The sequence below is a fragment of the Neolamprologus brichardi genome, chromosome 12, assembly GCF_056152115.1.
Source record: "Neolamprologus brichardi isolate AB-2024 chromosome 12, ASM5615211v1, whole genome shotgun sequence".
Taxonomy (NCBI): Eukaryota; Metazoa; Chordata; class Actinopteri; order Cichliformes; family Cichlidae; genus Neolamprologus; species Neolamprologus brichardi.
In genome coordinates, this window is record NC_142115.1 from 28,989,399 (window position 1) to 29,017,218 (window position 27,820).

The 27,820-nt window shown below is 38.3% G+C and overlaps 1 protein-coding gene across 2 annotated transcripts; it reads right to left on the reverse strand.

The window, feature by feature from the left end:
• Positions 1 to 461: 461 nt before the first annotated feature.
• On the reverse strand, positions 462 to 26,075 carry gak (cyclin G associated kinase). Of its 2 annotated transcripts, none has more exons than XM_087849295.1 (29): positions 25,751 to 26,075; positions 21,356 to 21,417; positions 20,513 to 20,572; positions 19,828 to 19,942; positions 19,292 to 19,434; positions 18,953 to 19,078; positions 16,868 to 16,957; positions 16,564 to 16,699; positions 15,985 to 16,097; positions 14,190 to 14,268; positions 12,085 to 12,202; positions 9,224 to 9,273; positions 8,926 to 9,074; positions 8,572 to 8,694; positions 8,329 to 8,462; positions 8,028 to 8,222; positions 7,800 to 7,917; positions 7,624 to 7,703; positions 7,255 to 7,448; positions 6,908 to 7,069; positions 6,618 to 6,784; positions 6,214 to 6,475; positions 5,923 to 6,117; positions 5,656 to 5,793; positions 5,454 to 5,540; positions 5,087 to 5,353; positions 4,547 to 4,695; positions 3,002 to 3,178; positions 462 to 2,819 (listed from the first exon to the last, which is right to left on the reverse strand). In XM_087849295.1, the coding sequence occupies exons 1-29, from the start codon at positions 25,890 to 25,892 to the stop codon at positions 2,718 to 2,720; spliced, it is 3,933 nt and encodes a 1,310-aa protein (XP_087705421.1). In that variant the 5' UTR covers positions 25,893 to 26,075; the 3' UTR covers positions 462 to 2,717. The 2 variants fall into 2 exon arrangements, with proteins under 2 accessions (XP_087705421.1, XP_087705420.1); XM_087849294.1 differs by having other exon boundaries at positions 5,442 to 5,540.
• Positions 26,076 to 27,820: the final 1,745 nt, after the last annotated feature.

Genomic DNA, 27,820 nt, shown 5'->3' on the forward strand with positions numbered 1-27,820 from the left:
CCAAAGCGCTTTACAATGCCACTATTCATTCACTCTCACATTCACACACTGGTGGAGGCAGCTACAGTTGTAGCTACAGCTGCCCTGGGGCAGACTGACAGAAGCGAGGCTGCCATATCGCGCCATCGGCCCCTCTGGCCAACACCAGTAGGCGGTAGGTGAAGTGTCTTGCCCAAGGACACAAAGACCAGGATAGAGAGCCCGGGGATCGAACCGGCGACCTTCCGGTTACAGATACGCTTCCCAACCCCCTGAGCCACGGTCGCCCCAAATGTAATGCCACTACGCTGAGAAAAGGCAAACCCCCAAAACAAACAAACAATTATTAAAGTAGCATATTTCTACCAAGGCCTAATTAAAGGTACTCATGAGCTTTTCCTAATTTAGAAGACGATTTGGTTCTGAATGTGAAGGCTCCGCTTACCCCACCAAAAAAGAAAGAAAACAACCAAATATTTGCCTCAGGTCAAAATGATTTTAATTTTTTTGTTTTTGCAATGAAATCTACATTCATATTAGTAGGATGTAATTTGGTACAGCACACTGTCGATGCGATGTGTAGTTTTGTTTTTGTTTTTTTTGCCATCAACACTCTATATACTGTTATGTCATATTGTGGATGAGAGACTCAAGTAAACTTCAAGCATCAAAATAACTTTTACCTCTTTTCATTTTGCTGGCCCCCTTGTTTGAATGGTAACAAAATTTCAAAATGGAAAACAGAAGCAAAAATTTGAAAAGTTGTTTTAAGAGAAAAAAAAAAGGCAAATGAATGGACAACTGATAAGCACATAACAATTGAGAGGATATATATATATTTGTAAAAGCACATTCGTATTGATATTTGATACTTTGGAATGACAGTAACAAAGAGGCTCACTGTGATCAAATAACCACTTTCCCATTTCAACTCATCACATTCCACTTATATATATTAGGTCAATTTGTGCCATTAATATGCACGAATACATGTTACCAACCCCTCCTCCCTCCCTCTCCCCCCAAAAACATAGTAATAAATAAGAAAACAGGTGATTTGATTGGTCCATGAGGTAAAATGTGAAATACAAAAAAAAAAAAAAAAAAAAAAAAAGGGAAAACAAGGTAAAATGAGTTGGAAAGAGTCGTGAACCCACAATAATAACAAAGTGCGGGACAGGCTGAGAATTAAATTAAGAAAAAAAATGTGATTGCAGACAAGAAAGCATTTTATCCAACAAGGTTTCTTTATGTTCTACACACCCACACACAACCATTCACACAATCAGCCATGAAGCTCAAAAAAACAGCTCTCTTAACCACCTGATGGATAGTACTTTCATATTTACACTGAAGTGATGATTAACCAACAAACAGATTAATACAGACACAGAATGGACCCCCAAAAAACAAGAAAACAGAAAACACAGAGCAACTAGGTTAAATCACCATTTTCTCTTTTTCGATCCTTCAGTTACTCCTCTTGCAAAAAACAAAACTAAATGCTGGAGGTGGGCGAAGTTTAAAGAGACAGAGAGGGCTTAATGACAGTTACGATGGAGATCCCTTCTCCATTTCTGCTACAAGAAAAAGAGCACTTCATCCAAAAAAAAAAAAAAAGAAAAAGAAGAAAAGCTGCTGCCCATGTGGACTACCCTGGTTTAAAAAAAAAATCAAACATACTACCTCAAGTTGTTTAGAGGTCTGGTGTAGGAGAGCATGCAGTTAGCTACATGGTGTAGCTTGAGTGGGAGGGATTAAAAGAGCACTTCAAAAACAACAGACTGCCCACTTGAGTTTATAGCATGATTTAACATCAATCTCAGGAGTGTGTGCAGCAAAAATAAATTAGCATGGTACAAGCAGCACTAGTAGTGTTCAGCAGGCAATTGTCTGGAGAACAAACCCCAAAGAAGCCTTCACCCCTGAAGGTGCAGCAGTACAGGTAATACAGGTCATTTTCAATAGATCTTATGTTTAAAAATCCTGGGGAGATTTAAATCCTACTTCTGCATTACTGCAGGATCTTTTTAAAAAAAATCCAATCCCTGCTACAGCAAGTATGATTCAGCAGCAGCATTGGCTCTTTTGAGGCAACTAAACATAAAAACTGATTTTTCAGGACAACATTCTGCAAACGTTCATGTTGGCTGACATGCTAGCTATTTTACAGCCACGCTCAGTTTAGGTTTGCCACTCAGTTAAGGACCGGTTGTTTGCACAAGTGTCGAGCACAAATGAATTAACTATTCAGCTACAGCTAATGTATTAGTGTTGGGGTGTTTTATCTGAATATCACTATCATGATAGTCATCTTGATAATTTTAGAAGTCCTTGTATTATCTGATTTTGTTCCCACTTTGTCTTCTCAGTGATTGTTGTTTAATCCTTCCTCCTGATGTTTGCAGCACCACTCAGGCAGTCATGCAGGTAGGCAGTGAGTTTAAGACCGATCACAATGTTTATTTAACTGGCTGTTTATAGACCAGCAAGGAAACTTTCATTACAGCCAGACATGAGGCAAAAGGTCTTTTTTTTTTTTTTGATCGAAGAAACAGAAGAAAGTAAAGGAGGGGGGAGGGAATGGAAGAGAGGACACCTCTCAGAGGCTTTTTGCCCCTAAGGCCCAATGTGGGCTCAGTCCTGTCCAATCTGGCCCAGTCTCCTGTTTTGTTAGGCCAAATCCAGTCCGGCCTGGTCCGGTCTGGTCTGGTCTAGCTGGAATCCAGGCCAGGATTTTAGAAGAGTGCTTTGGATCCCTGGTTCTCAAACTCTGACCAGGCGTCGTTCAGTTCCATAAAGATCATCTTTGCATACTGTTCATAAGGCTGGCCCGTTGCCTGAAGAGAATTCAAAGGTTTGGAGTTTAATACTGAATTAAGAACAGAAAAACAAAAGCATTCATACTGAAAGAAGACCGTAAACTCATACTCGAGATTCATCTCATTTCCTGTTTCACAAACAGAGGAGCTGCACCTTTTTTTTAAGTTTTAAAGCACTTTCACAGTATTTGATACTGTACCTTATCAGGATGGACAACCAGCACAGCCTTCCTGTAGTATTTCTTCACCTGGTCAGGTGACACCAGGTCTGCCATGCCCACAGGCTTCCAGCGCGTTTCACCCTCCCACAACACTGTGTGTAGAGTTGACAGCAGTGCTCGGATGTTTCGCTCCTTCCCTTCGATCCAGTCCAAGATCTACAGCGTGATAACAAAACAAATCTTTACTACTTGGAAGCTACTGTATGAATGAGCTGATGAAAGCAGAGTTTCACCTGCCAAAAGGCATCCTAGCTGTACTCAGTCTTATTGTTGTTTAGTAAAATCACCTGCTACATGTGTTACGCAGTATGCAAAAACGTGGCCAAGCCCAAAATGTTCATTAACCCAGAGATGTCCGATTCTGACCATTCTTTGAATCACTCTATTTTAATAACAATGCAAACAGATTTTGTAATAAAAAAAACAAAAAAACAAAACACAACTCTACCACGTTTCCAAGAAATCAGCTGATTGCTCACGGTACACACCGCATTATTACCACAGGCTAAAGATGGAAAAGTCACCAGTAAGGGGACAATTTTCAGGCATGTTGCATGAGGATTTGGAGAAAAGTAGTGCACTGCTGTTTGCACTTCATAAACTGATATTGCATATAGATGGGATGACATTGCAAACACTGGAAAATCTGGTTGTTTTTGACATTATCATTGCTCAACTCTTTTTTCTATGAAGCCGAGATTCTTGGTCGTCACCCTTGGCTGGCTTTTTGTGTCTGTGGACAATGGTGACTCTTTTCACAAGGATTAGATTTTTCTCCACATTGTGTGTTTTTAAGTGTCCAACATGCCCTTCACATATTCTGCCACAAGTCTCTTAGCTCATCCTCCCATCATCTCCTGTTAGCCCACCACTACTGCCTAAAAAGTGACTTTCATTGTTGTCTGCAGATATAATAAAAACAGATGAAACATGGTAAATGGTAAATGGTCTGTATTTATATAGCGCTTTACTAGTCCCTAAGGACCCCAAAGCGCTTTACATATCCAGTCATCCACCCATTCACACACACATTCACACACTGGTGAAGGCAAGCTACATTGTAGCCACAGCCACCCTGGGGCGCACTGACAGAGGCATGTCATGGCATAAATATGACATAATAAATCATATTTAACAGCTGAAAATTTCAAGCCATTTCTAAAGATCTACCAATTTTTTGCTGCCTTCAGACAAGTCTTTATCGTTTTTGTTGATGTTTTAAAAGCTTATTTAGTTGGTTACTGTTTCATGTTTCAGTTTTATGCATTCATTTATTTTTTAATAATTTAATTCTATTATATTTGAATGATTTTGTAAATGCATTTATTCACTTCTAATTTTTGCTTTCCTTTTTACTGTAACCATGTTCTTAGCACATTTACCTTTTAACTCTTATGGTTGCAGTCATGGTTATGTGAGTTTTAGACTTTATTTATATCTTAATGCACTTTGAGACAACTTCTGTTTTTAAATGTGGCATATAAATAAAAGTGACTTCACATGTGTGTTCAGTTTGCTACCTACCTGTAATTTGAGAGGATCCATGTCTTTTGTGATCTCCTGTCTCCTCATTTCAGCAATGGTCCTTGGTCCCTTCTTGTCAGGTTTAGAAGCAAAACCCTGAGTTGAGAGCAGATCCCCGAAATCATCCTCCTTTACCTTTGGCTTGGGCCCTGAGTGTCAGCAGCACAGATAAAACGAAATCATTTATGATATGGAAATTTTATGGGCATTTATTAGGGTCAGTCATACAATGAGAAGCCTTTTATAAGAAGACCAGGAAAATATAAAATAATAACAGAAAATCAGCAAAGTAATGAACATAAATATTCCAAATTCCATCTTTTTAGTTTCCAGCCTCTGTTTTAAGCTGCTGATGGTCTCCCCTGCTTACTGCTAATTACATACAGTGCAAGACAAAATTCTGGACAAACTAACTGAATCAATCGGTTTTCTACTCATTTTTAATTTTCTAAATTGTAAAAACTTAATTGAACTTTGTAATAGCACTGGTATTGTTTTGTTCAAAATAGATAACTAGTATTGTAATCATGTCTCTCTTACCAAATCCAGGCCCACGAACTCCTCTCTCTTCTCTCCCACCGATCACACTGGAGAAGTTAAGGTTGTAGTTGGGTTTAGAGGACTGTGTTCCTGCAGGCTGAGAAGCTGAAGACCCTTTGGGGCCAGATCCAGATATCCAAGGTTTGTTCTGGGCTGAGGTGGGTCTTGCAGACTGCCATGGCTGAGTTTGAGGCTTAGCAGAGGATGAAGAGGAAGAAGGACCCTTTGTGCCGAAGGATGGCCCAGAAAAATTACTGCTGGAGGAACCTACAGGAAAAAGATGGAGATGAGATAAATGTAAAGGCTTATAAGATTGACAGACTTCCTCTTTTATGGAAATAACTCCTCAGCTTACCTGAGCTCCTACCTGGCAAGTTGGAGCTCAGGTTTCCTAAGTCAGCAAAAGGATCAAAGGTCTGAGACTTGGCCTTTGACATGGATGGCATACCAGAAGCTAAAATGATCAAAATATACAAGTCAACACTTTTATCTGGTTTCAATTTTGATTTTGGCTTTAAATCTCAAAATTTTTCAGTCACCAAAAGATCTGTAAGAAAGGTTTCTCCTACCTGTGTTGGTATAACTTGGTTTACTGGCAGTGGTGCTCATGCCAGCAGTGGTTCCTTTTGCCCAGCTGTCCCACCCACCCAGCAGGTCTGGTTGGCTGGCTGATGATGTCATTTTAGGGGTATCATTTACAAGCTTATCTGTAATAACAGAACCATCTTAAGTGTCAACAATGGACTCTTTCCACTGTAAATACAAAATGTTACCAGAAGAAAGAATATGAAATCCATCTCAAAGATAGCTGGACGTCAAGGAACTGATGTACTTACTGAGGTTGAAGAGGCTGGTGTTGGAAGCAGGAGTGGCGTTACTGTGAGCTGAACCAAATCCACTGGTTGCTGAACTATCAGAACCCAACAAGTCTCCAAACAGGTCTGGTCCAGAGGCTTGTCGAGATGAACCAACGCTGGAGCCAACACCAGAACCCGACCCCATCCCAAACGGATCAAAAAGATCCCCCATGGCTGCAACACAGGCAAAGTGACAGGAAATATCTATTAAGTGCAACCCAAGAAATCTCAGAATAATGCAGTAAGCATGTGTGAAGCCTCAGCTTTTACGTTTTTGGTCTGGTGTGGCTCCGCTGGCTGGCCCACTGAAGAACAAGTCTTCCTGCACTGCTCCAGTCTGACCAGCAGGAGGTGCAAATAAGTCATTAAGGAGGTCGCTGTTGCTAGAAGCACCTTTCATTCCTCCCTGGTCTCCGTGTTGTGGAGCAGAGGACGAAGTTGAGGACATGGTTGGAGGTTGAGGGTCAGAGTTCAACCCCAAGAGGTCAGCTGTGTCTTCAGGAGGAGCCTCCTGTGTTGCAGGAGAAGCCGTCTGAGAGGAGACAAGGAAACCAAGAAAATAAAGAAATGCATGGATACAAGAAATAAAGAATTTTGGTACTAATTAACAGTGTGATAAACGGGGTAATAGTTTATTGATAAGATAATACAAGCCAACCAAAGATTTTCTGCACCTGAAAGTCAGAATCAAACAGCGGCTCGCTGTGGTCACGTGACATTGGCTCTCCACTGGTGGCAGAGTAAGAATAGGACTCTCCTTCTGACTGATCACTCAGATCCTCCTGTTCATTCATATATCCTCCTTCTTGACTGTCTGAGGCATCCTGAGCGCTACGTACATCTATAATCACAGGAAGCTAGTCAGTGAGATTTTCCAGGGAGAAAGGTTTGTTAAGAAAATGCTACACAGATTAATAGAATTACACATTACAGATTAACAGAACAGAATATGACAGTACATTACCTTCCCAGTCTAGGGTCTGGAAAAAGTTGCTGGAATTAGTATCATTGCTCATCGGAGACTCTGGTTCTGTTGCATTGGAGCTGTCTGGGGTTTGAGCTGGCTGGGCCGACTCTGAGTCATAAAACGCTGAAGAACCTGGCTGACGAGGCAACTCGGGCTTACCTGCAGTGATAAAGGATCCAAGTTTATTTCATCTGTAGAAGCAAACTTAGAAGAACTTAAAAGCACCTTAAAGCCACGTAAGAAGTAAAACATCTAATATACAAATAAAATAAACAGATGACAACACTTTCTACCAACGCTTCTCCACTACTAAACTAACATTCAGGCAAAGTAAAGCCATGTACCAAATTTGCTGAGGATCTCTTGCTGCTCATCACGAGAGGAGAAAAGGATCTTGGGGTTGAGGCCTTTGGTTTGAAAGCCCTCCCATGGAGGAGTCTTGGTGCTGGGCCTCTCCCTGGGTTCAACCTCAATGTCCAAGTTGACCTGGAACAAGTCTGGGTACTTCTCCTGGATGTCACAGGCATCCAAATCATACCTGAAAAACAACAAGCAGATAAAAAAAGAAATAATGTAGAAAGTATAGTTTAAATTACTTGTTACAAGCAGTGCAGCTGTAAAAGTTTAACAATGAAGACCACATTCAGCTGTTAATAAATAATAAGAAAATATAACCTGCAGCAGTATGTTATGGATCAAGGCAACATACGTACTTGGCAAACTTGACAGTCGTTGCATTTCTTGGTACAAAGCCTGTGTGGAACTGGATCTGGAACATTTTCATGGACGCCATCTGAAAGACAATTATTATTATAAATGCTCTGAAAAGTGCATTTCTTCATATTCGTTGCCACCTTGAGGCTTTAAGCAAGGGTGTCTGTATTTATACCTTTGCCTGCAGACGTCCTCCCAGCGTAGATCTTGCATGATAGATCACCACCAGCACGTCTCCTTGAACGGTAACATTGAGAGGAATCTCCGCTTTCCCATCTTCCATCTTAAAATCCCTGAAACATGAGATTGTGAGAGAGGAAAACAGTAACATACATGTTAGATTGTTAAAATAAAGGGAAACTTGTCAGGCCATCCTTGTACAAACCAAAAAAAACAAACTTACTGCATCCTGTCATACTCCTGTGATGTGGTGAGCACCCTCTCGTCCCCAACGTAGACTTCGCAGAATGGCCGGCACCCATTACGCTGCTTGTTGAACAGTGGCACTGGTGTCATGATGATGGAGCGAATAACTACGGGCTTGCTGTGAGGGATGATGGGCTCCTCTGCCATCATGTCACACATATACTCTATATACCTGCAAAATTGAGATCATGTAGTATTTGATACGTGACCTACTAAGGATGACCAACACACACCAGTCCTCTTTTCTACACATTTTAAACTTGAATATTTTTCAATACCTCTTGTGTGAAGGTGCTATGCCTGGTGGACAGCGTTTCATTGAGAACATGTAGACTGCTGCCTCAGCGGTGGTGAAAAGGCGGCAAAAACACAGGAAGGAGCAAACTGCCACTGCTGATGCTGCTCTGCCATCCTGCACACAGAAAGGGTACACATTAAATTTATGACAGGTGACACTCCATTCAATTTGACGCCATGTACTCGTCTCTACAAGAGCAGGCGCAAATTACTGACTTACTTACCAGACAGTGTACCACACAGATGTTCCTCTGGTCCTGTTTGAGCCATAGATGCATGTTCTTACATACGCTGTAGAGACTGCGGAGGTTAGGGGCACGGCGCAGCTGCCAATTACACTCTGAAACCTGCGCGCGCACAAATAATACAAATTACTGAAATAGTGACGTAACAAGGACACATGCTTCAACAATAGCTACCGTTGTGGCAATAATAAGCTTATGCATGACAAAAGCACAGATAAACACTACTATACCTGTGATCATTGAGAGTAAACAAAGTATAACACAGAGCTATAATTTAGCCTTGGTTTAAGTTATTTCCCACACCGACACAACCTTGTATCACAAAGTGCGTACCCTGTTGTGGAATCGAGAAGGCCTGTATGATCGTTTGGAGAGGTTGTACACAGCGTAGTGGCCAGCATGACGTGAATCGAGGAACAGACGGACATCCTCAATGTTGTTCTTTATCGCAGACTCCACCCCTTCTGCTGGGAAAGACATGACTGCACGCGCACACGCACGCACGCACACGTTCATTACAGGCATGTATGAATCGGGTAACCAATGATGCTATGCTTGTCCTGTAATATTAAATTACTTGACAATCAAATAATAGTCACTGAATGCTAAAGTGTTCGGGCACTTTACCTACCTGCAATTCTGGAGGTGATGTAAGAAATATCCAGGTCCCCTTTGGCATAGCTGTAACAGAAATGACAAGTGCTGTTATAAAAGCAGTATGTAAACAAGTTAGAAGCATAAAAGATACATTTAAGAAAATAGAGGAAATTAAACTGGTGATTAATGTCTGGGAGACTGAAAAAAGAAAATCCAACAGATGCAAGCTGGACAAAAACTCTGGTTTAGAATCTCAGATGTTGAAATATTAGCAACTGAAAATATTAATCTCTGCCAGAGCAGCCATTCAGTACACAATTTTAAACAGTTGTGATGAATATTGCCTCAATAATTATGCAAAATTGATTAAGACAGTCCCCAGTTTATCCTTCCGCTGAGTCTTTATTATAGCACAAGCATTTGGCAGATGCTTGTTGTCAGCATTCATTACGGCAACTTTCATTACTACAAATAGTAGTGAGTATTAAGTAATACTGGCAGTAAACTTATGTAGTTAGGTTACATTGGATCTCACTGCACATGCAATCATACTGGAACAATGACAACAGGTAAAAGAACACAGCCTGATTTCTACTGCACAGTTTAGGACAGACAAACAAACCATAGCTCAGTTTCTTTGCTTGGCCCATCTATGATGATTAAATTCATCTGTATTAATCAGTATTAGGACAAATAGATGATGCAAATTAAGACATATAACTGAAAATGATATTAGGTAAGTAGTGGAACCATAATAAAACTTCCAACATTCAGTCAAACAGTCACTCATACCTGTATACCACAGCCTACATATAAAGTTGCGATTGCAATTATACATTTGCAACCCATGCCGAAGCTACTTTAATTAAAACAATATGGACATTCTGAGTTAAAGTGAACCCTAAAAGGAAAAAGACAGCCAAAAAAGAAAAGCAAAAGCAAAACATGCAACTGAATGACAACTTAATTAAATGTGATGATTCAGATAGCAGATAAAACGGGTAAACGGGTTTGAAAAGAGAAATGTAATAAAAAGGTCAAACAGATGAAAACAGTCAAATGTAAATTAAATATCCTTTTTGATTTTTGAGCTGAAGTTAAATTAAAAGTAATACTGGACATCATGGGATTCTCCATGTAAATCATAAAAGCTCAGCTCAGTCAAGCTACACCAAAACTCCAGTGACAAAACAACAGCTTCCTGCAGTCATGTGACTTTGCATTTGTTCTCCAGCAAATATTCAAGCTGGATACTTCTTTTGGCTTACTTTTGTATGGATTCATTATCTTCAGCTCCAGACATAGTTACTTAGCAAGTCCATAGTTAAGTGTTGTCACATGGTTTGAAGAATCAGAGACGAAGGCTCAGGCTTAACAAGTCATTTAAGCTCTATATTGTTTGTTTAATTACTGCTTAATGTTAAGTCCATGACATCAGTTTTATACAGATATGTAAAAATTTAATTATTTTTAACATGTGAATTTTTTTATGGATATGTTAGTGGAGTTATAAGTTAAAGGTTCTCTAAAAGTAAGAAATCAATTGAACTAAATGAGCTATCACACTTGATTTGACAAAAATAACAAGCAAAAATCAAAAGGTTGTTGTTTCCCTCAGACAGAAAAGAAAAATGCATATTTTTTAAAATTTATAGCAAGAAATATGATTGCTATATTAAAGGCCATTTATTTGAAGTTAATGAGTACTTTACCCTTTTAATCAAAGGCCATCACTGCTATGCTACCAATTCTAGTTATCTTTAAACAAAGTTCTCATAAAATAGAAAATAGTTTCCTGGAAAACTCACGGACAGTGAGTCTGCCCTACTGTGTCATTCGCTGATATAATTTTCCAGTTATTTCACCAATATGTATGGGAATTTGTCCATTCACATCATGCTCTGCATTCACTCAGTTGAATTACTGAATGCGTGATGTTAGGATCAGAAAGCTAGGATGGTGGGCACTGAGCAACAGAAGATGTGCAACATTTCTTTCCTACTAAATCAAGCACACACTACAGAACACAGAGTAACGCATGGACTGACGCATTCCGCTGACCCATATTTACCTTGGGTTGCTAGGAGATGGACACATAGTGGGACCATGAGGGTTTGAGACAGAGAGGAAGAAAAAACAAACAAAAACAAAACAAAAAAAACAAAACAAAATCATCAAAAAAAGTCAATGACAAAACCAAATGAGACGGCAAATTTTTAAAGATGCGGATAATGGGACTATGAAAGGAACACTTTGCTGTTTAATCTTTCTATACCTTCAGCAATCATTACCATTTTCACTGGCCAGTGCAGCCAAGTGTAGCAGCCCAGAAAATCCACTGACTTGCTTGTATAGCAATGGTCAATAAAAGGAGGACAGATGAACTAAGGTGTGTGATTTCCTGGGACCTTACACATGAAATCTGAGTGTAGAACCACATTTTTGACCAGCAGACAACAAAATGTTCCTTTTAAAGGTAAATCTGGGATCAGGGTATGAGTGAGAATGAGACATACGCAGACAACTGCTTTCACATTAGGCCTTTGCAACTATGATGAAACATGATAACAGATGATGACATGACTGAGAAACAGTATTGCTTAAAAATGGTTGCCATTTGCTGGATGTCTGAATTAAAAATTTGTTATAGGGCCAAAAGTGCATACTTTCATTACGGGAAATTCAAATTTGTCAGTGCCAAAGTAAATACCGTAGTGGAACTATTTTAAGTTATAATAACCAATGTCAAATGTGAAAAGTTTAACTGAAATATATGTTAACTCCCAAAATGAAAAATACATATATAATGATGAAGATTAACTGAAAGACATATGACTAAAAGTGCAAAATAAATAAATGTAACAATAATACTCCTGATAACGAGAGGCTTCTTACCTAGCTACTGACTGGATGACCTTGGAGGAAGTATCCTTTATGTTTGTCAGGAAGCGTTCTGTTCCTCCCTTCAAGATATCAAACAGGCCACTGCCAGACTGATCGGGGTCATATACACCTATAAGAAATGGTGAGGAAAAGAAGAACATGGTAAATATAATGACTTTAGAGGCAATGCCTGAGATTAAGCACTTACAATCGGTTTGGCTGGTGAAAGCACACCCAGCACCTATTAGCTGAGGTGTGACACTTGTGACAAATGATCATGCACATATAAATACTTAATTACATTCTGGGCTTCATCAAAAGGTCTCAAAAGGAAGTGTTTTACCACTAAATATTTCAGATAAAATCAGTTTATTTTAGCTGCAATGCAGCTGCCTGATGCCGAGGTGCAACAACAGGCAGTTGGAGCCACTCCTCACAGGAAAGAGCAAACATATTCTGCCTTTCGACAGATGGTTGACAGGCAGTGCAGAAATCCTCTTAGTGAGTGGACAGGAGACAGCTTGCAGGTCTGTGTGTGTGTCTGTGTGCCTACAAGTCTGTGTGGATATTTATGTGAAAAATAAGCCTATTATGCTCACTGAGATAAACAGACAGACACAAATATAATTTTCCCAACGAGCACTTAGAGCTTATGCTATAAATAATCTAAATCTTTTTCCAAAAAACCCCCACAAAAAAACCAACATATAAATTAGTTATTTTTATATCCTTCATGATTTACTTCATTTAAATGAGACGTTATTGTATGGTGGGACAGTCACATTGGTCTCTATTGTTGGTCTCTATATGTAATGTTTATTTTTTTCCTAAGGTGTATTTGAATCAAATTATTTTTTGCAACAGATTCACATACAAACAAAACCAAAAAAAAACCCCTTGAAATCTGAGCACACCACTATCAGCCGTGATATAAACATTGTTAATTATACTACACAAGAGGCTCTTAGCAGGTTACAGCTAATGATACATCAAAATTAGTGTGTTACAGATTGAAAAAAATATTTGGTTATTAGGTGGTATTGTTGAGAAGCATTTATAGTGACTGTCTGACTCATCATGCCAGGAACCTGAACAGATATTGTAACAAATAAGAGGATTTGTTCTACCATTAAAAATAGCTGGTTTCCTGACAGTACATCATACTGGGTCCTCACTCAGACAAAGAGGAAACCTTTACTGATCTCACAGGACTTTGTATATGCAAGACCTGGCATGTGTATTAAATGTGTAAACAGCTGGATGGTGACTAACATACCAGCTTACCGTATTTATTGCGTGACTTTCAGGGATACGGTTGAGAAATTAAATGTCATGTTCAATCACAGCTCAACGGTAAACTTTATAGGAAAGATGTGGATTTGGCAGTTTCTAATGGTACCTGCCCACAGGGGCATTTTTCAACAAAAGGAGTCACGCATTTTCTCACCGATACAGACATTTGACTGGTGTTCTACCAAACAGCGACTGACAGGTGCTCTCTCTTTCTCTCAGCCTTCTACAATCAGGCAAAGACCTGAGTACATTTGTGCTAGGGCTGTTTGTGCAGGGATTTCAAACAGAAACCAATAAACTGGCTTGCCTGTGAACGTCTATCTGAAAAACAATCCAGCCAGAGTTGTTTTTTTAAACTAATTTTAAAAAAAGGACTTAAAGAAACCACGCAGGTGCTTAATCTGTGTTTGTGTTAAAATCAGCAACAGGTAGTTTAGAGGATTTCCTAGATGTTGACGTATGTAGGTCATTACTGATTTGCATTATGTGGTACAGAACTCAACTTTAAGTAAATGAGTAGTAGGCAGTTTCTCGAAACATAATGCAACTCTACTAAAATACACTGCACAGCTGGTTATACAGATCATGAATATGAAATGTGCAAATAAAGATGTTGTGACATTTCCATTTAGGAAAGAATGAAATATCAATAATATAAAAATATCGATAATAGTGTTTTCAAGAACTTCAGTATTAGTCTCCTATACTTTAGTGTTAACACCTGAAACAAATAAACACAATAAAAACACAAACTAACAAACACTGACCCAAAACCCTGTCATACAACAACAACAACAAGAAAATAAATGTAAAAAACAATTTACCTGCATTGTTATGGCTGTTGTGGATCTGCATTGATGGCTGTGCTCCATTGTTGCCAAAACCTCCGTTCTGCTCCAGCAGCTGCAAACATTCATATCCATCATACACTGGACGCCAACAGTAGTACGTACTTAACATTGCAACGAGCCAACGAGCGGGTCAACAATATTTAAAAAAGTTATGATGAAAGATGTTCTGTGACCTAGACTGTCTGTGTTTAAAAAAAAACCCACAATGGCTAAACCACCCCGGGAAAGAAAAACATCATCGAAAATATCCAAAAAAAGAAAAGAAAATCCAAAAATATACAATTTTTAAATATATAAAATAAAAATAGAACTTGATAGAAAATTATCAGTCAGAGTGCCTTAAACAAAGGAGGAGGGAAAAAAAAAAATGTGTTAAGCACACGTCAGGTCCCTGAATGAAAAAAATAAAATAAAACAGAAATCTGTAACTCCAAAAAGTCGATAAATTACAACAAATTAAAAACAGGCTGTGTCAGATGATTGCCTCTGCATAACTGTCTTGCTTATTTCCCTCTCAGTGTCTCACTTCCCTCACAAGTTTTCTCCTTTCCCTCCTCTCAGCCTCTCCATATGTCTGTGCTGAACTGCAGCAGGGAGAGGAAGAAGAGGAGGAGTAGAAGTCCGAGGATTATAATCTCCTTACATCCAGCAGGGAAACCCCTTCTTAACCCTAATCAGATCAGCAATCGCCAAATCTGCCTTCACTCTGCACACGCTTACCAGCCTTATCAGGATTCAGTTTAGTGAGAAATTTGTAGAAATGTAAAAAAAAGTCTATCTGCCTTGATTTGCTAATTACCTAATGATTAAACGGTACTTTAATATAAATTTAGTTCAGGATACTGACACTGACCAACTCAGCACAAAACAAGGAAAATGCAATGAAATCAGTGTAAACCTGGCAAATGTTGAAACTGAAAGCAGCTTTATGTCAATCACAACAATGACCGAGGATTTAGTGATAAGTACCTGGATTTTTAAGGATTTGCGGTAAGAATCATAATGAGTTGGGGCTGATAGGTTGAATATGGTCAGCCATCATGCAGCGTAAAACGATTTCTATTCCAAAACCCTGATTAAATCTTAAATCTGATTGTGCTCAATTAGCTACCGCGGTGTAGGTGACAAAAAAGCTGTTTTCTGCCATAACACTGACCATGCCAATGAAAACACAGTGTTACCACTGAACTGTCGGTATCACTTCATGTTTGCTTTAAATTTCAGTTCTCTCAGTCTTCACCTCTGTGTGTCTCTCTCCCTCTTTTTTGGCCCATTAAGACCTTACCAGCTGCCAAGAGAGGCCGCTGGGAAAGAGAATACAGACTCCTTTGTGCTTGTGTGTTTGTGCGTCTGTGTGTGGTGTATGTGAGGCTTAGCAAATGTAACCGCATCAGCAATTTGAGAGTGTTCAAGTTGTGTGTGTACATGTGCACGTTTACACATACACACACAGAGGAAGAAGCCGTGTGGTTGGCCTGTCAATAGCCTCTTCACAGGCTGGCACACACTGAGGATGAGACTCAGTGCCCTTAACCAATCACGTTGTTTACTCTAAAATACTTGTGAAAGCTGTCACACGATACCTGGAGCAGAAACGTTTTAACTGCTACCAACTTGTCTGATGAACTCAAGATGAAGATTCAAGAGCTACTTTACACGTATTAAAGGATTAGACATGCAAGCCTTACCATAACTACTGTAAATGTGCAGTGTTTTTTTCCGTATTATCACATCTTACATCAATGACGAGGGTAGAACACGCACTTACCTCAGTAATGGGGGACTTGGGGTTGACGTTGCGTGCTGCTGCTATCTCCTGGAGCTGGTTGACCAACTCTGTAATAGACAGACGCTCCTCTGGGTTCACCTTCAACATGGAACCTGAAGAGGAGGAGAATGTGTAGAATGTGGGTTGAAGTTAGTATGATTATAAAAAAAGATACAAATAAAAATTTATGATAGCATAACTGGTGTTTGTGGACAACACAATTGTAAAAATATTAATAAAAATGGCAGAAAGCTGATTAAAATTAATTAATAACCGATTGGTCAACAATCACATACACAGAAATCAAGGTGAACAAAGAAAAAGATTCAGACTTTTACTTTAAACTGTAAACTGTTTAACCAAACTAACATTGTTAAAAGTTTTTAAATCACTAATGCATTTTTGTACTGCATTGAATTGCATGACATTTCTACATGAATGCTATTGTTACAAGTGCAATGCTAAACATCTGGCAGTCTGGTAAAGGTATAATGTGGCTTAAGGCATCAGATTTATCTTGTAGGCATTTAGCTGGTATCGATTAATAAATGGACTGGGTGCCTGACGGGCAGTACATACGTATGAGGTCGTGATACACAGTGTATTTCACGTCGTTCTGAGGCATGGAGTACTTTCCATTGACAATTTGTAGCTTGGCTCCATCCTCAAATGGATGCTGTTTAAAACACAACAGGTAGAGGATGCATCCCAGAGCCTGCATGTGAGACGACACATGATCAGTACAATAATCAAACTCCTTTGTTTACAGCAAAAAAACAAAAACATGCATCAAAAGACAATCAAAACAAAGGCAGAAGAAGAGAAAGTCAGTTGTGTCTAAATTATAAATGGAGCTTTACACTAATGTCTGAAAATGACTGACCCAGATGTCTTGCTTCTCATTGATGGGAAAGTTGGAGTAGAGATCGATCATCTCTGGCGTTCGGTACGCAGGAGTGGTGTTCCTTGTTATCTACAGAAAAACATTTTTTAAAATGAATTGACATGAAAGCAAATATCAAGCTTAAGTCATATGTTTGTAAATCTTTGTAAAATTCTTTCTCCCGATTAGACAGAACTGAAAAAGCCATGTGCTCTGTACAAGAAGTGCACAAGATGAGTACATTACTCACATCTCCATAATTTCGTTGTAGATGTACAACGACAATAAAGGGCTATTCTATTCTATTCTATTATGTGCAACATGTGCCTGGTAAACAAGAAGTCTATTAGATTTACAAGCCAAGACGTCTGGTGTTCTGCATTCGAAGTTCATCTGTGGCAAAGCTCCAGTGTGTAAGTGGGCAGCTGTGTGGTTATGGTACAAATATAATTTACATGATTGTTTAGGGCTTCCTGGACCTCTGGCTGTTAATCCAATTAAAGGTTTCTGGTTTATGCTCAACACCATATCAATACTGCCACTGACCCACTCTGTCTTGGTATGTGTATTTTTGTCTTCTCAATTAATCATCCTACTTTTTACAAAGCAACTAAAGGAAACAAAATGAAATCAAAGTGGCTGCAGTTTTCCTTTTATGTTTTCTTTAAAATATTAAAACGATATAAAATGTCTACCTGTGAAGCAGATTTCAACCTTTAATCTCTAATCACATATTCAAGGATATCAACACAATCTTGTGATCAGTGATGAAATTACTATTTACTGTTTTCATTCGCTGCTTATCTCTTGCTTTTAGTTCACTCTGAGGATCTTTAATAGCATTTTGCTTTTTCTGTCATGTTTTTTTTTTATTTTAAACTTTAAGGATACTTTTGATTCCTTTCCTTATTTACAGTACTGTGCAAATATTTTGAGCTTCCCTCATTTCTTAAAAATGTATTTCCGACTGAAAGGAGCCAATGCCCAAAGACAGACCTTCAGAAAGCCTGGAGAACTATTGTAGAGAACTACTGCTAAAGATCACTTAAAAAAAATTAAAAGAAAATCTGGCTCCATGGAAACAAAATTTCAGGAAATGAGAGGTGGCTCCTCCTCCTGTTGTTTTAAATCTGCTTTATAATAAGTGACTTGAATCCAATAACTTTAGAATTCATATATTAATCCATCTATATGTTCAAAATCTTAGACAGACTTCAATATTAATGAAACTCAGAAAATATCATCTCATATAATACCCAATACAGCTTAACAACGCATGTACTGTATAAGCAGTGTTGGGGAGTAACGGAATACATGTACCGCCGTTACGTATTTAAAATACAAAATATGAGTAACTGTATTCCGTTACAGTTACCGTTTAAAAAGGTGGTATTTAGAATACAGTTACTTTGTTGAAATAAATGGATTACACTGCGGCACTTTCCTGTTTCATATTGTCGCAGGTCAGGATTGTTTGGGTTTGTTTGACAGCTATGTTCTGTTGTTCCAGGCGGCAGCGTTACGGTTGCCATGGTTACAGGGCGACGCTGTGCCTCCTGGGTGAGAGAGCTGGAAGCATGTAAATATAATAATAACCACTGCAGCCAAGAAGAGTGCCTGACGAGCCCAGTTGTAAGTAAGCTATTAAGACTCGACTGTATGCTGTGTTTGTGTTTTCCTCCGAAAACAATAAGTTTTGTTGGAGCAGTCTTTCAACGCCTCTCTCTGTCTCTCGCAAGCAAAGTAAAGCTATTTTTCGGCTTCGAGCCCGACATGGAACCCGCCGTATTAGTCAGAGGTCCCTTTACTACAGTTCGGAGCCACGGACCTTCGGTAATAGCAATAAATCACACAGCAATAGTACATTCATGTAGTTGTAAAAAGCATGATAATATATTAAGTAATTCAAAGTATTTAGAATACATTACTCTCATTGAGTAACGTAACGGAATACGTTACAGAATACATTTTGGGGCATGTATTCTGTAATCTGTAATGGAACACATTTTAAAAGTAACCTTCCCAACACTGTGTATAAGCAGGTCACTGTTAAGATCACCAAGAACTGTCTGCATGCTTGGGTACCTCATCCTCCACCATTGACCTCTTCTGTGCTGACCAGCTGTAGTCTGGATAATGTGACACTGTGGTGGCGCTGCCAAAGTCACACAGCTTGATGGTGCCCTGGTTACTAATCAAGAGGTTCTCAATCTGCAACACATCAACCAAGCAGTGAGTTAGCATTTCATTTAATTGCCATAAGTAAGACTTCTGAGACAGAACAAGGGCGGCAGCACATGATATGATGAAAATGTGGTCATAAGTAAAAGCACCAACTAAATAACTGCACTGTATACTGTGCATTTTTCTTTATTCTCCCCTCTGACACATCAGTCATCCTTTAAATACCAGAGGCAGACAAACCTTGAGGTCTCTGTGTATCACGGGAGGCTTCTGTTTGTGCATATGCTGAACAGCGCGGCACGCCTGGTAGAAGATTTTTAGCACAGTGTCACATGATAGAGGAGCCTTCTGCTCTACCCTCTTAATAAAGTCCACCAGCTGACCTGAGGTGAAAGAGGTACAAAAAGACAAAAGAATGCGAAACTGTAGATAAAAGTCTTGTATTTAGTAATAAAATTACAAAATTAAAGAAAAAGTGCTTTGCACACATCCTACAAATGATTTATTTCTGTTAACATACTTATTGTGGTAAGCAGTAAAGTATTTGCCCAGAAAGCTGAAAAACTGCTGAATGAAAAAACCTTGTCTGCTGTAACTACACAAAAAGGAAGCAGAGCAGGAAACAAAGGCTACAGACAGGAAACTTTCATCATGATTGCCTTTCAGTGGGAGTTACTCAGAAACAGTTCCAGCACCCCTGAATTACTGCATGCGCATTTCATGAATGAGTAAGAACTGATTCAGCACTAAAGAAACAAAACTGTGTGTGTTTTTACCTTTACACAGCTCAGTGAGGATCAGAAACTCAGCCTGCCCCGTGTCCGACTCCTCTTTACTGATGGAGGCTGCAGAGCAGAACTGAACCGTATTTGGATGACCGGACAGCTTTTTCTATAGAGCCAGCAGGTGAAGGAACATACAGAATAAACACTGCTGCTGTGACAAGCCTCGCCTTAAATTTGCCGTTTCATAAATCACAATCATAACCAGTTTCTATTGGCAGAAGCTGCTGGTTTTCACCTGTCGCATGTCAGCCTACTTTGTTTAAGCTATCAGCAGTTTTAGATTGCAGCAGGTGTCCAAAAAGCAAACTACTCAGAGAGCTATGGCAGATGATCTATGGGTGTTCAGTGTCAGCTACATATTAACATTTGGTGTGAAGTAAAAAAAACTAAAAACTAAAAAAAACAACTCTTTACAGAAACACTTTTTACTCATTAACCTGCTTTGCCTCTTATCGGTAGTTATTTTTATTTTATTTAATAACTGTACAGTACTCTCTGTATATAGTAACCACTGTCCTTGATGTAAATATGTAAAAATTGTGTACATTTCTGTTCCGTGTCCTGTGTACTGTTTGTTTGTATGTGTCTTTTTGGCTGCTGTTACAACCAAATTTCCCCTTGTGGGACAATTAAAGGATTATTCTATTCTATTCTATTCTTAATAATTAAAGGATACCATGAAGCAGACTTCTTGTATGATTTCTTTGTTCTTCTCTTCTTCATTAGACAGCAGTCTCTGGAAAAAAAATGCATACAAACCATTGCTTTGTTCTGTGATCAACATAATACATGCCTAACAGGACTGAACTAGCATACTGCTTATAAAGCATTAGCTTCAAACAAAATAAATAATAATAATAGTAAAATTACAATTACTTTAAAGATAATTTATGTGGTTATCTGATAAATACACTCAAAGGACACTTTAATTGTTCAGCATTTAAGGTTTTTATACTTAAATGAGAAGCTAATAAATATATATATATGATACAGCATGAACAGAATTGAGTAAGTAGGAAACGGTGCAAACATAATTGTTTAGAGCTTCATCATTCTGTACAAAATGACTTTAATATAAATAATAATTGCATATTGCATATGAACAACAAACTACCTGGTAAGCGGCCGTCCACATTGCTAAGCCTACATTTTTTCAGTTACTGTCTCATTAGTACAGCTGTATAGATAAAAAGGGAAAATCTTTCTGTTAAGGGACGCGTCCAATTGCATGTTTTGATTCAGCAGTGTAATGCAGACAATAATACATTCCACTGCTGACAAGTGAATGTACTAATAACCTGTAGTACTTTGTCTGTTTTGCATATTAAAAGCAGGTGCTGAAGAATGTAAAAACCAATGTAAGGAGAGCAAATGTGCCTGATTTGATGCATTGGGTAATACAGTGCACACAATGACACGCACATTAACAAATACATGCTCAGTGATGAGCAACACAGCCAAAACGTAACAGTGGAACATTTTTAACGTTGAGGGTGTGGGTCAGTACACCTTATCTTACCTTGAGGGCGTAGTCTTTACCACTGCTCATGTCCTGGGCTTCATATACAAAAGCAAATCCACCTTAAAAAGAAAAAAAAAAAAGAAGATGAGGATTTAATTTACAGTTTTTTATGATTTAGTGTGTTAGTGGGTTGACGATTCTCAAATGTTCAGGATACTGAAAGAATTTTGTGATACTGACCAGGATATATTGTAATACTGTCTAGTTGGTGTCCTGGATTATTATCAAACGTCTATGTTTAAATTATTCTGAAATTAAAATGACAAAATCACTTGACAATTAATTAATAAACCACATGGGATGACATGTTTAATATTTAAATGTATTATTATTTTTTGTATTAATGCTGTGTTCAAGCGCTTGTTTTCCTTTTTAACTTGGGAATAGAACCATTACAGCATGCACCACTTGATTTCATGCAATACTGACTGTAAGCCCTACTGGGTATCCTGTTCATTGAAGATGCAGCTAAAACCTTGACTGCTTATAATGTTGTCAAATCCATTTTTCTATAATAATCGCTCTCCATATTTACACAGTAGAGGGCTGTTTTATAAATTACAATTAATAAAACATTAACAGCTATGAGTTTTCTGTGTTACAAAAGTGGCACATGTTACATTCAGAGTTTTGGTCTAAAGTTATCTGGCTGCCTAGTTTTTACTTATTCTTTTATTTACAGCAGTTTCAACTGTAATATAGATTTTCTCCTATGGGAATATGTGTCATTTCTGCAGCTTGTTAAGCTGCACCTTAGTAAGATCACAAATGAAGCCCAGCTGTAAAGTTAAAGCAATGCAAACTGGACACCTGCATTCTCAGTGGAACATGTATTCATTTGGTGATGCAGGAAATGTTTAAACCTTGTTATCCTTGATTCTAATCTGTTGCTAACTCTCTTTTACACTGCTAGAAATGCAGCAATTATAAAACAGAAAACAGACCAAGAATACTTATTCAATCAAGAAAATGTATTTTATTCTGATGTGCTGACAAATTGATTTTGTCAAATAACCTAATTTAATGTTTAAAAGTATCAAATTTAAACTATCAGAGCTCTAAAGAGCACCTTTCATGTTAGAAACAATCGGCAAAGTCACCAGATTAATGATTTTCAGTAGCAATACTTTCTTGTCTTATTTTCAAGAGTGTTGCAATTTAAAGTTTCCCATGTGTGGGACTAATAAAGGTTTATCTTATTTTATCTTATATATTTACTGTTCGTCTATTGCTGTTCTTTTTAGATTACTATTTTATCTGATAGGATCTCTGCCTGTGTGGAGGAGTTGTGACCTATGAAAACACTCCTTTTTAAGTGAGCACACACAGAGCCTGAAATAGAAAGCATGCTTAAAAGAGAAAGTTGATAACCACTGTTGTGAGACCCGTTATCTCCAGCTATGGCTTTAGGTTTGGTTGAGCCAGCTAACACTAAGAAAGCCTGACTGTGTTGAACTTCCTTCGTAGTATACCGCTCTGTAGACACTACTGTCATAGGGAACAACACCAGTCTCATCATAATGTATTTCACGAAAAACTTCTGTGCTGCTTAAAGCCAGTCCCTTAAACTGACATAACATTATCAATCTGGGATTAATAAAAGCTAACTGTCTAAACAGCAGATGCAGTCATGGAACAATGTTTTGGGGGGCGGTTTTTGCATTATTTTGATTTTCTTTTCCCCAGGTCACTGTGACTAGAAAAGGAGAAACTTCAGTCTGGCTGTGTGTGTCTCAAATACTTCTACTTACCAAGCCAAACAAGGAAATGCCAAGATTACCACAGACATGAGTAAATCAACTACCAGCCATCTAATCTTTAACAGGTTGCTTTGCATAAGCCCATGTGCGTATGGTGGTCACTTCCCCAGTTCTCATAAAACCTCTTTTTCTGGGACTCTCACCAACGACCTCGTGCCTGCCTACATTTATTTATTTATTTGCCTGTGCTTCAACTCTCAACTCACACAAAAAACATTCCAGTTGACTATCAAACCGCAACAAAGCGTGTTGTTCCTTACAGGTTATGTTGTGTTATGCGACTCATTTTGATAACCTCCCTGCGGAGATTAAATGTCTTCCACTATTTTGTAAAACGGAAGGTAAGAGACTGAAAGCTAAGAAGCTCCATTTTCTCTGCTCCAATTTCCAAACGAGTCTAAGAAAAAAATACAGAAAGGTATTTAAAAATACCTTAAATCCTTCTTTATCAAACACTAATTTATTCAATCTCACTCTTAAACAATATGTTTGCCTGGGTTATACAATTGTAGGACTATAACTGGTGTAGTAGACAAAAACAAAAAAAACAGAACCATCTGGTTACAGCAATCCATTGTTTTTGTCTCAGCAAAAGGTCCCAACAAAGACACCTTTGAAATTGCATGATGGGAGTTTGAAACAGGCAGCGTTTTAGTGTAAAATGATCTCCACTCCATTTGCTTTGATTTGGAAGGTCTTGTGCGTTTCCTTTAACCTGTTTGAATCAAACTATTGTGGACCGGGAAGTGAAATCACAATACTAACAAAGAGAGAAAGTTGATAGTATATCTGAAGAACAGTAGTACAGTGGTTAGCAATGATGCCTCACAGCTAGAGGACTCCTGGTTATGTGAATTTTGCATGTTCTCTATTAAAAAACAACAACAACAACAACAACAAAAAAAAAACACGACTTAACTAAAGTCTTATATCACACTAGCTTTGCATATTCAGTCAACTTTAAATCGATGTGACAAAACACGTAGAAATCAGCCGTAGACAATAGTAAATGCCATCTTATTTGCCAACATAGTCATGTTTGCTGGTGCACACCATACAGGAGGCAAGACAAAAAAAAACAAACAGATAATTAAAGGAAAAGTGGAGCATGTTTATTTGAAGCCCACCCTTAACCCTCAGAGAGAACTGCTTTCCACAGTTTCTAAATTCATAGCAGCTTTCAGGGGGCATCATACAAAATAAAATAATATACCATGACCAGTCTACTAGAGTAGGTCAAAGAGTAGGTTTTTAAAACAGATATATAGAGATGTGTTCCAAAACACTTTTAAGAATATAAAAGTGTATTCAATATAGATAAAAAGATGCCCTAGGTAGATTTAAGGGTTTTTGGATGTCTGGGAAATTGCTATGGAAGAAATGATATGCTGGCTTTCCAACTGGAGGTTCTAGTTATAGAGTTGGGAGATTGAAGCTATAATCAGCCAAAATTCTAAGCACTTTTCTGCAAGACACCAGGTGGAGATCACATCAGTAATCATGGATCTAAATATATTATTTGATTGTTTGTGTGCAATGTTGGAGTAGATCATGTTATGTAACCTGACAGGGTATGCCATGTTCTCTTCTCACCTGCTCTCAAAAAGCAGAATATACCACTTGCTGACACAGCAAAAACAAATAATCAGTGATACCTCGAAAAATCAGGAACACCAGATCAGCGTTTTCCTTTTTGCCTCGGAAGACAATATTTAGTTTGTGAAATAAAAACCCAAACTAATCGACTAATCAGATCACACTAAACTGTTGACAATTACCAAATTAAGTGCTTTGTAATGCTAAACTATCAGTCCAAATTGGTACATAATTGGTCTACTCTGATATATTAAACGTTTATTACACGCTCAAAAAGCAGTAATCCAGGCAGCAAGACCCTTCCTTGCTGTCACAAACCTACCAGTAGGTTTCTCCTTATGGCATCTGTGGTATTCACTTGTTTCTACTGCAGCCCTAACCACAAACGTGGGACAATATTTTTATACTTAACAAAAAGAATTCAATAAGCAGGCACCAGTGCTGGCACAGGAATGCCACTCTTGTTGACGTCACAAGAAACAATCCAGCAGAATTTTTCAAGTGCTCTGTTTCGACTGAAACTTGTAAAGAGTTTCCAGCCTGCCCTGTTACAGATAATCAATTTGTTTGGTAAGCAACAACACCGTCATCACTCATATCTTCGGGGCCCGGCAGGCCTGACTCACACTTTTATCAAGTCTTTCTCATGAAGCAAAGAGTGCCGTGTTTCCAAGAAAGACAGACGGTAAAGGTGGACACGTAAAGCGCAGCTCTGCCTGCACGCACACAGCCTTCAGTGAGGTGTAAAGCGGTAACACAAAGCAGACACGTCAAATTTAACTTTGAAATGTCTATTCGTTTCCTTGAAGTACCTAATTCTGGAAATCGATTTAGCGCTTGTTAGATACAGTCGAAACCAAATTATCACCTGGCGTTTGCTCGGCGACTCGCTGTCCTGCACTTGCTAACTATATTATCACTTACTCCAGTAGAGGTATTTCACAAATGCTAACATGTTAGCAAATTCAGCTAACTAGCATGACTAGCCGCTGAAGACGTGACCAAAATTTCTTGTTGTGATGCGCACGTATCTCACCTTCCGCGATCACCCTCCTGATTCTCAGCTTCATGTCACCGAGTTCAACGACTTGTCCGACGAAATCATTTTGGTCCCGACTGGCCGCTCCGGAGGAGCCGGGCCCGGCTAAGAAATCTAGTGCCGACTGGAACAGGGACATGTTTTCGGGCCGCCTCCGGGAGAGGGAGTGAGCTGTCTAAATCTTCACCGGGTCCGCAGAAAAACTCTACAGCAGTTCACTACGTTACAAATATGTACAAGCAGGTGATATTATTCTTTCAATGGAAGCAAACATCCTCTTCCTGCTGCTACATAAACGGGGACACCATCATCACCGCACCGACTTCCGTGAAGGGTGATGACGTCGTGACACGATTCAGTCATATGACGTAGAAGGAAAATAAAGGTAGGTTTGACTTAAAAGTGTCGTAAGGAACCTTTAAGAACTGGTAAAATTAACATTTGTTTAAATTTTAATGGAAAAAATATTTATATTATCTTGTTTTGAGATCCCCATATAAATCAGTTAAAAACTGTCCCTAAACGTTCTGCATGAATGGAATTACAATTTTGAGTAGGCTAAATGAAGCGATAAAATAAAATAAAATAAAATAAAAAAGACGTAGCTTTCTCCAAAATGAGGGGGGAAACTGTAAAAGTTAAACAAAAAATTATTACAAACAAAACTATTAGTAATCTTATTTACGCTCGTTGTAAGAATGTTTTTTCTTGTATGCACAACAGACCTTTGTTAAGTTCGTTTATTTTCGGGGGAAAATGTATAAATAAATGAATATGAAAGAATATATAAATATTATTCACACAAACAATAATAGGATTATCACTGGATACAACTGCATGATGTTAGTCTGCCATCTACTGGAGCAATGTATTTTAAGATAATAAAGTATTTTGTATTCGTTCACAGTTTATGGGAAATCAACCTTACGTGAAACAGGCTTATTAAAATGCATGTTTGCTGTTTTATCTCAGGGTGCCATAGGGTTATGCTAAACAAGATGAAAAAAATGAACGATGTGGCAAAATCAAGTGAAACTTGGAAAATAATTTGAGGGCTATTTTAACACATTAACAACGACTTTGTCTTAATATGGAGTCCTACAAAACAATAATCAAGTGTAAAATAATGGAAATACTACAAGCACATATTTGTCAATTGTAATAATAGGTCAGAAAACACGTAATCACTTGCGCATCAAATCTAAGGGGATAGGCCAACGGAACTACAAAATTTACACTTTTCCTCTTTAATACTGAACAATATTTATACCTTGTTACTTTTTTTTTTTTTTTTTTTTTTACTGCCCATTGGTTTCTGTATGTAATTTAGACAATTGTTGTTTTGTCATCGTGTTATTTCTGGCCACTAGGTGGCACTTCTTTGCATTTATATTCCATTTTAGAATAAGGTGGGAGAATTTGATGCTTCCAGTTAGAGGGGCACTTTCCTCTAACGTGCAATGTGCATTGTGCAGATATTTCTTTACCTTTGTAATAGCTAAAGAATGAAAATTTGGACATTTCTCTTTTTCATATGACTCTCACTGATATGATGCACTCCTATAGCTCTTATCTCTGACTACAAGTCTCAAACATTCGTTCCAATCCTCATAAAATGCTTTCAAATTGAACTTTAAATCAATGTAATAAACCACAAACTGCCCTTTGGCAGCATACTAAATGCTGCTCAGTTTGTCCAAGGTCTTGTAATCCAAGTGGCCTTTGGACCGTGATATTCATTAAAAGGAGGCTTATAAACTCAAATTTAAGACCTAATAGTTTAAAATTCAGAAGCTAAATCCTCAAGGTGTTTTATCATAATATATTCACTTGACATGCATAATGCAACTCAAACCAGCCAAATCACATGGCTAAACCTGAAGATTACACATGAAAAAAGCAAACACTTTTTTGTACTTCACTCTAAGAAAATTCATTATAAAAGCTCTACATACACTATGTCATCCTATGTCAGTCTAAGCTGGTTAACTTGAAACAAAATATTTTCAAAATTAGGGTTGGTTATGCTGTAGTTAACTATAACCAGTCCATATGGAATGTGTTACT

What these genes read in the sequence shown, in the direction of transcription:
- gak (XM_087849294.1), bottom strand. Translation starts at nt 25,892, where the DNA reads ATGTCCCTGTTCCAGTCGGCACTAGATTTCTTAGCCGGGCCCGGCTCC. An exon ending in CAGGAGTATGACAGGATGCA is followed by an intron (nt 7,918 to 8,027) that starts GTAAGTTTGTTT and finishes CTCATGTTTCAG; the next exon opens with GGATTTTAAGATGGAAGATG. An exon ending in AGTTCGTGGGCCTGGATTTG is followed by an intron (nt 4,696 to 5,086) that starts GTAAGAGAGACA and finishes GCTGACACTCAG; the next exon opens with GGCCCAAGCCAAAGGTAAAG.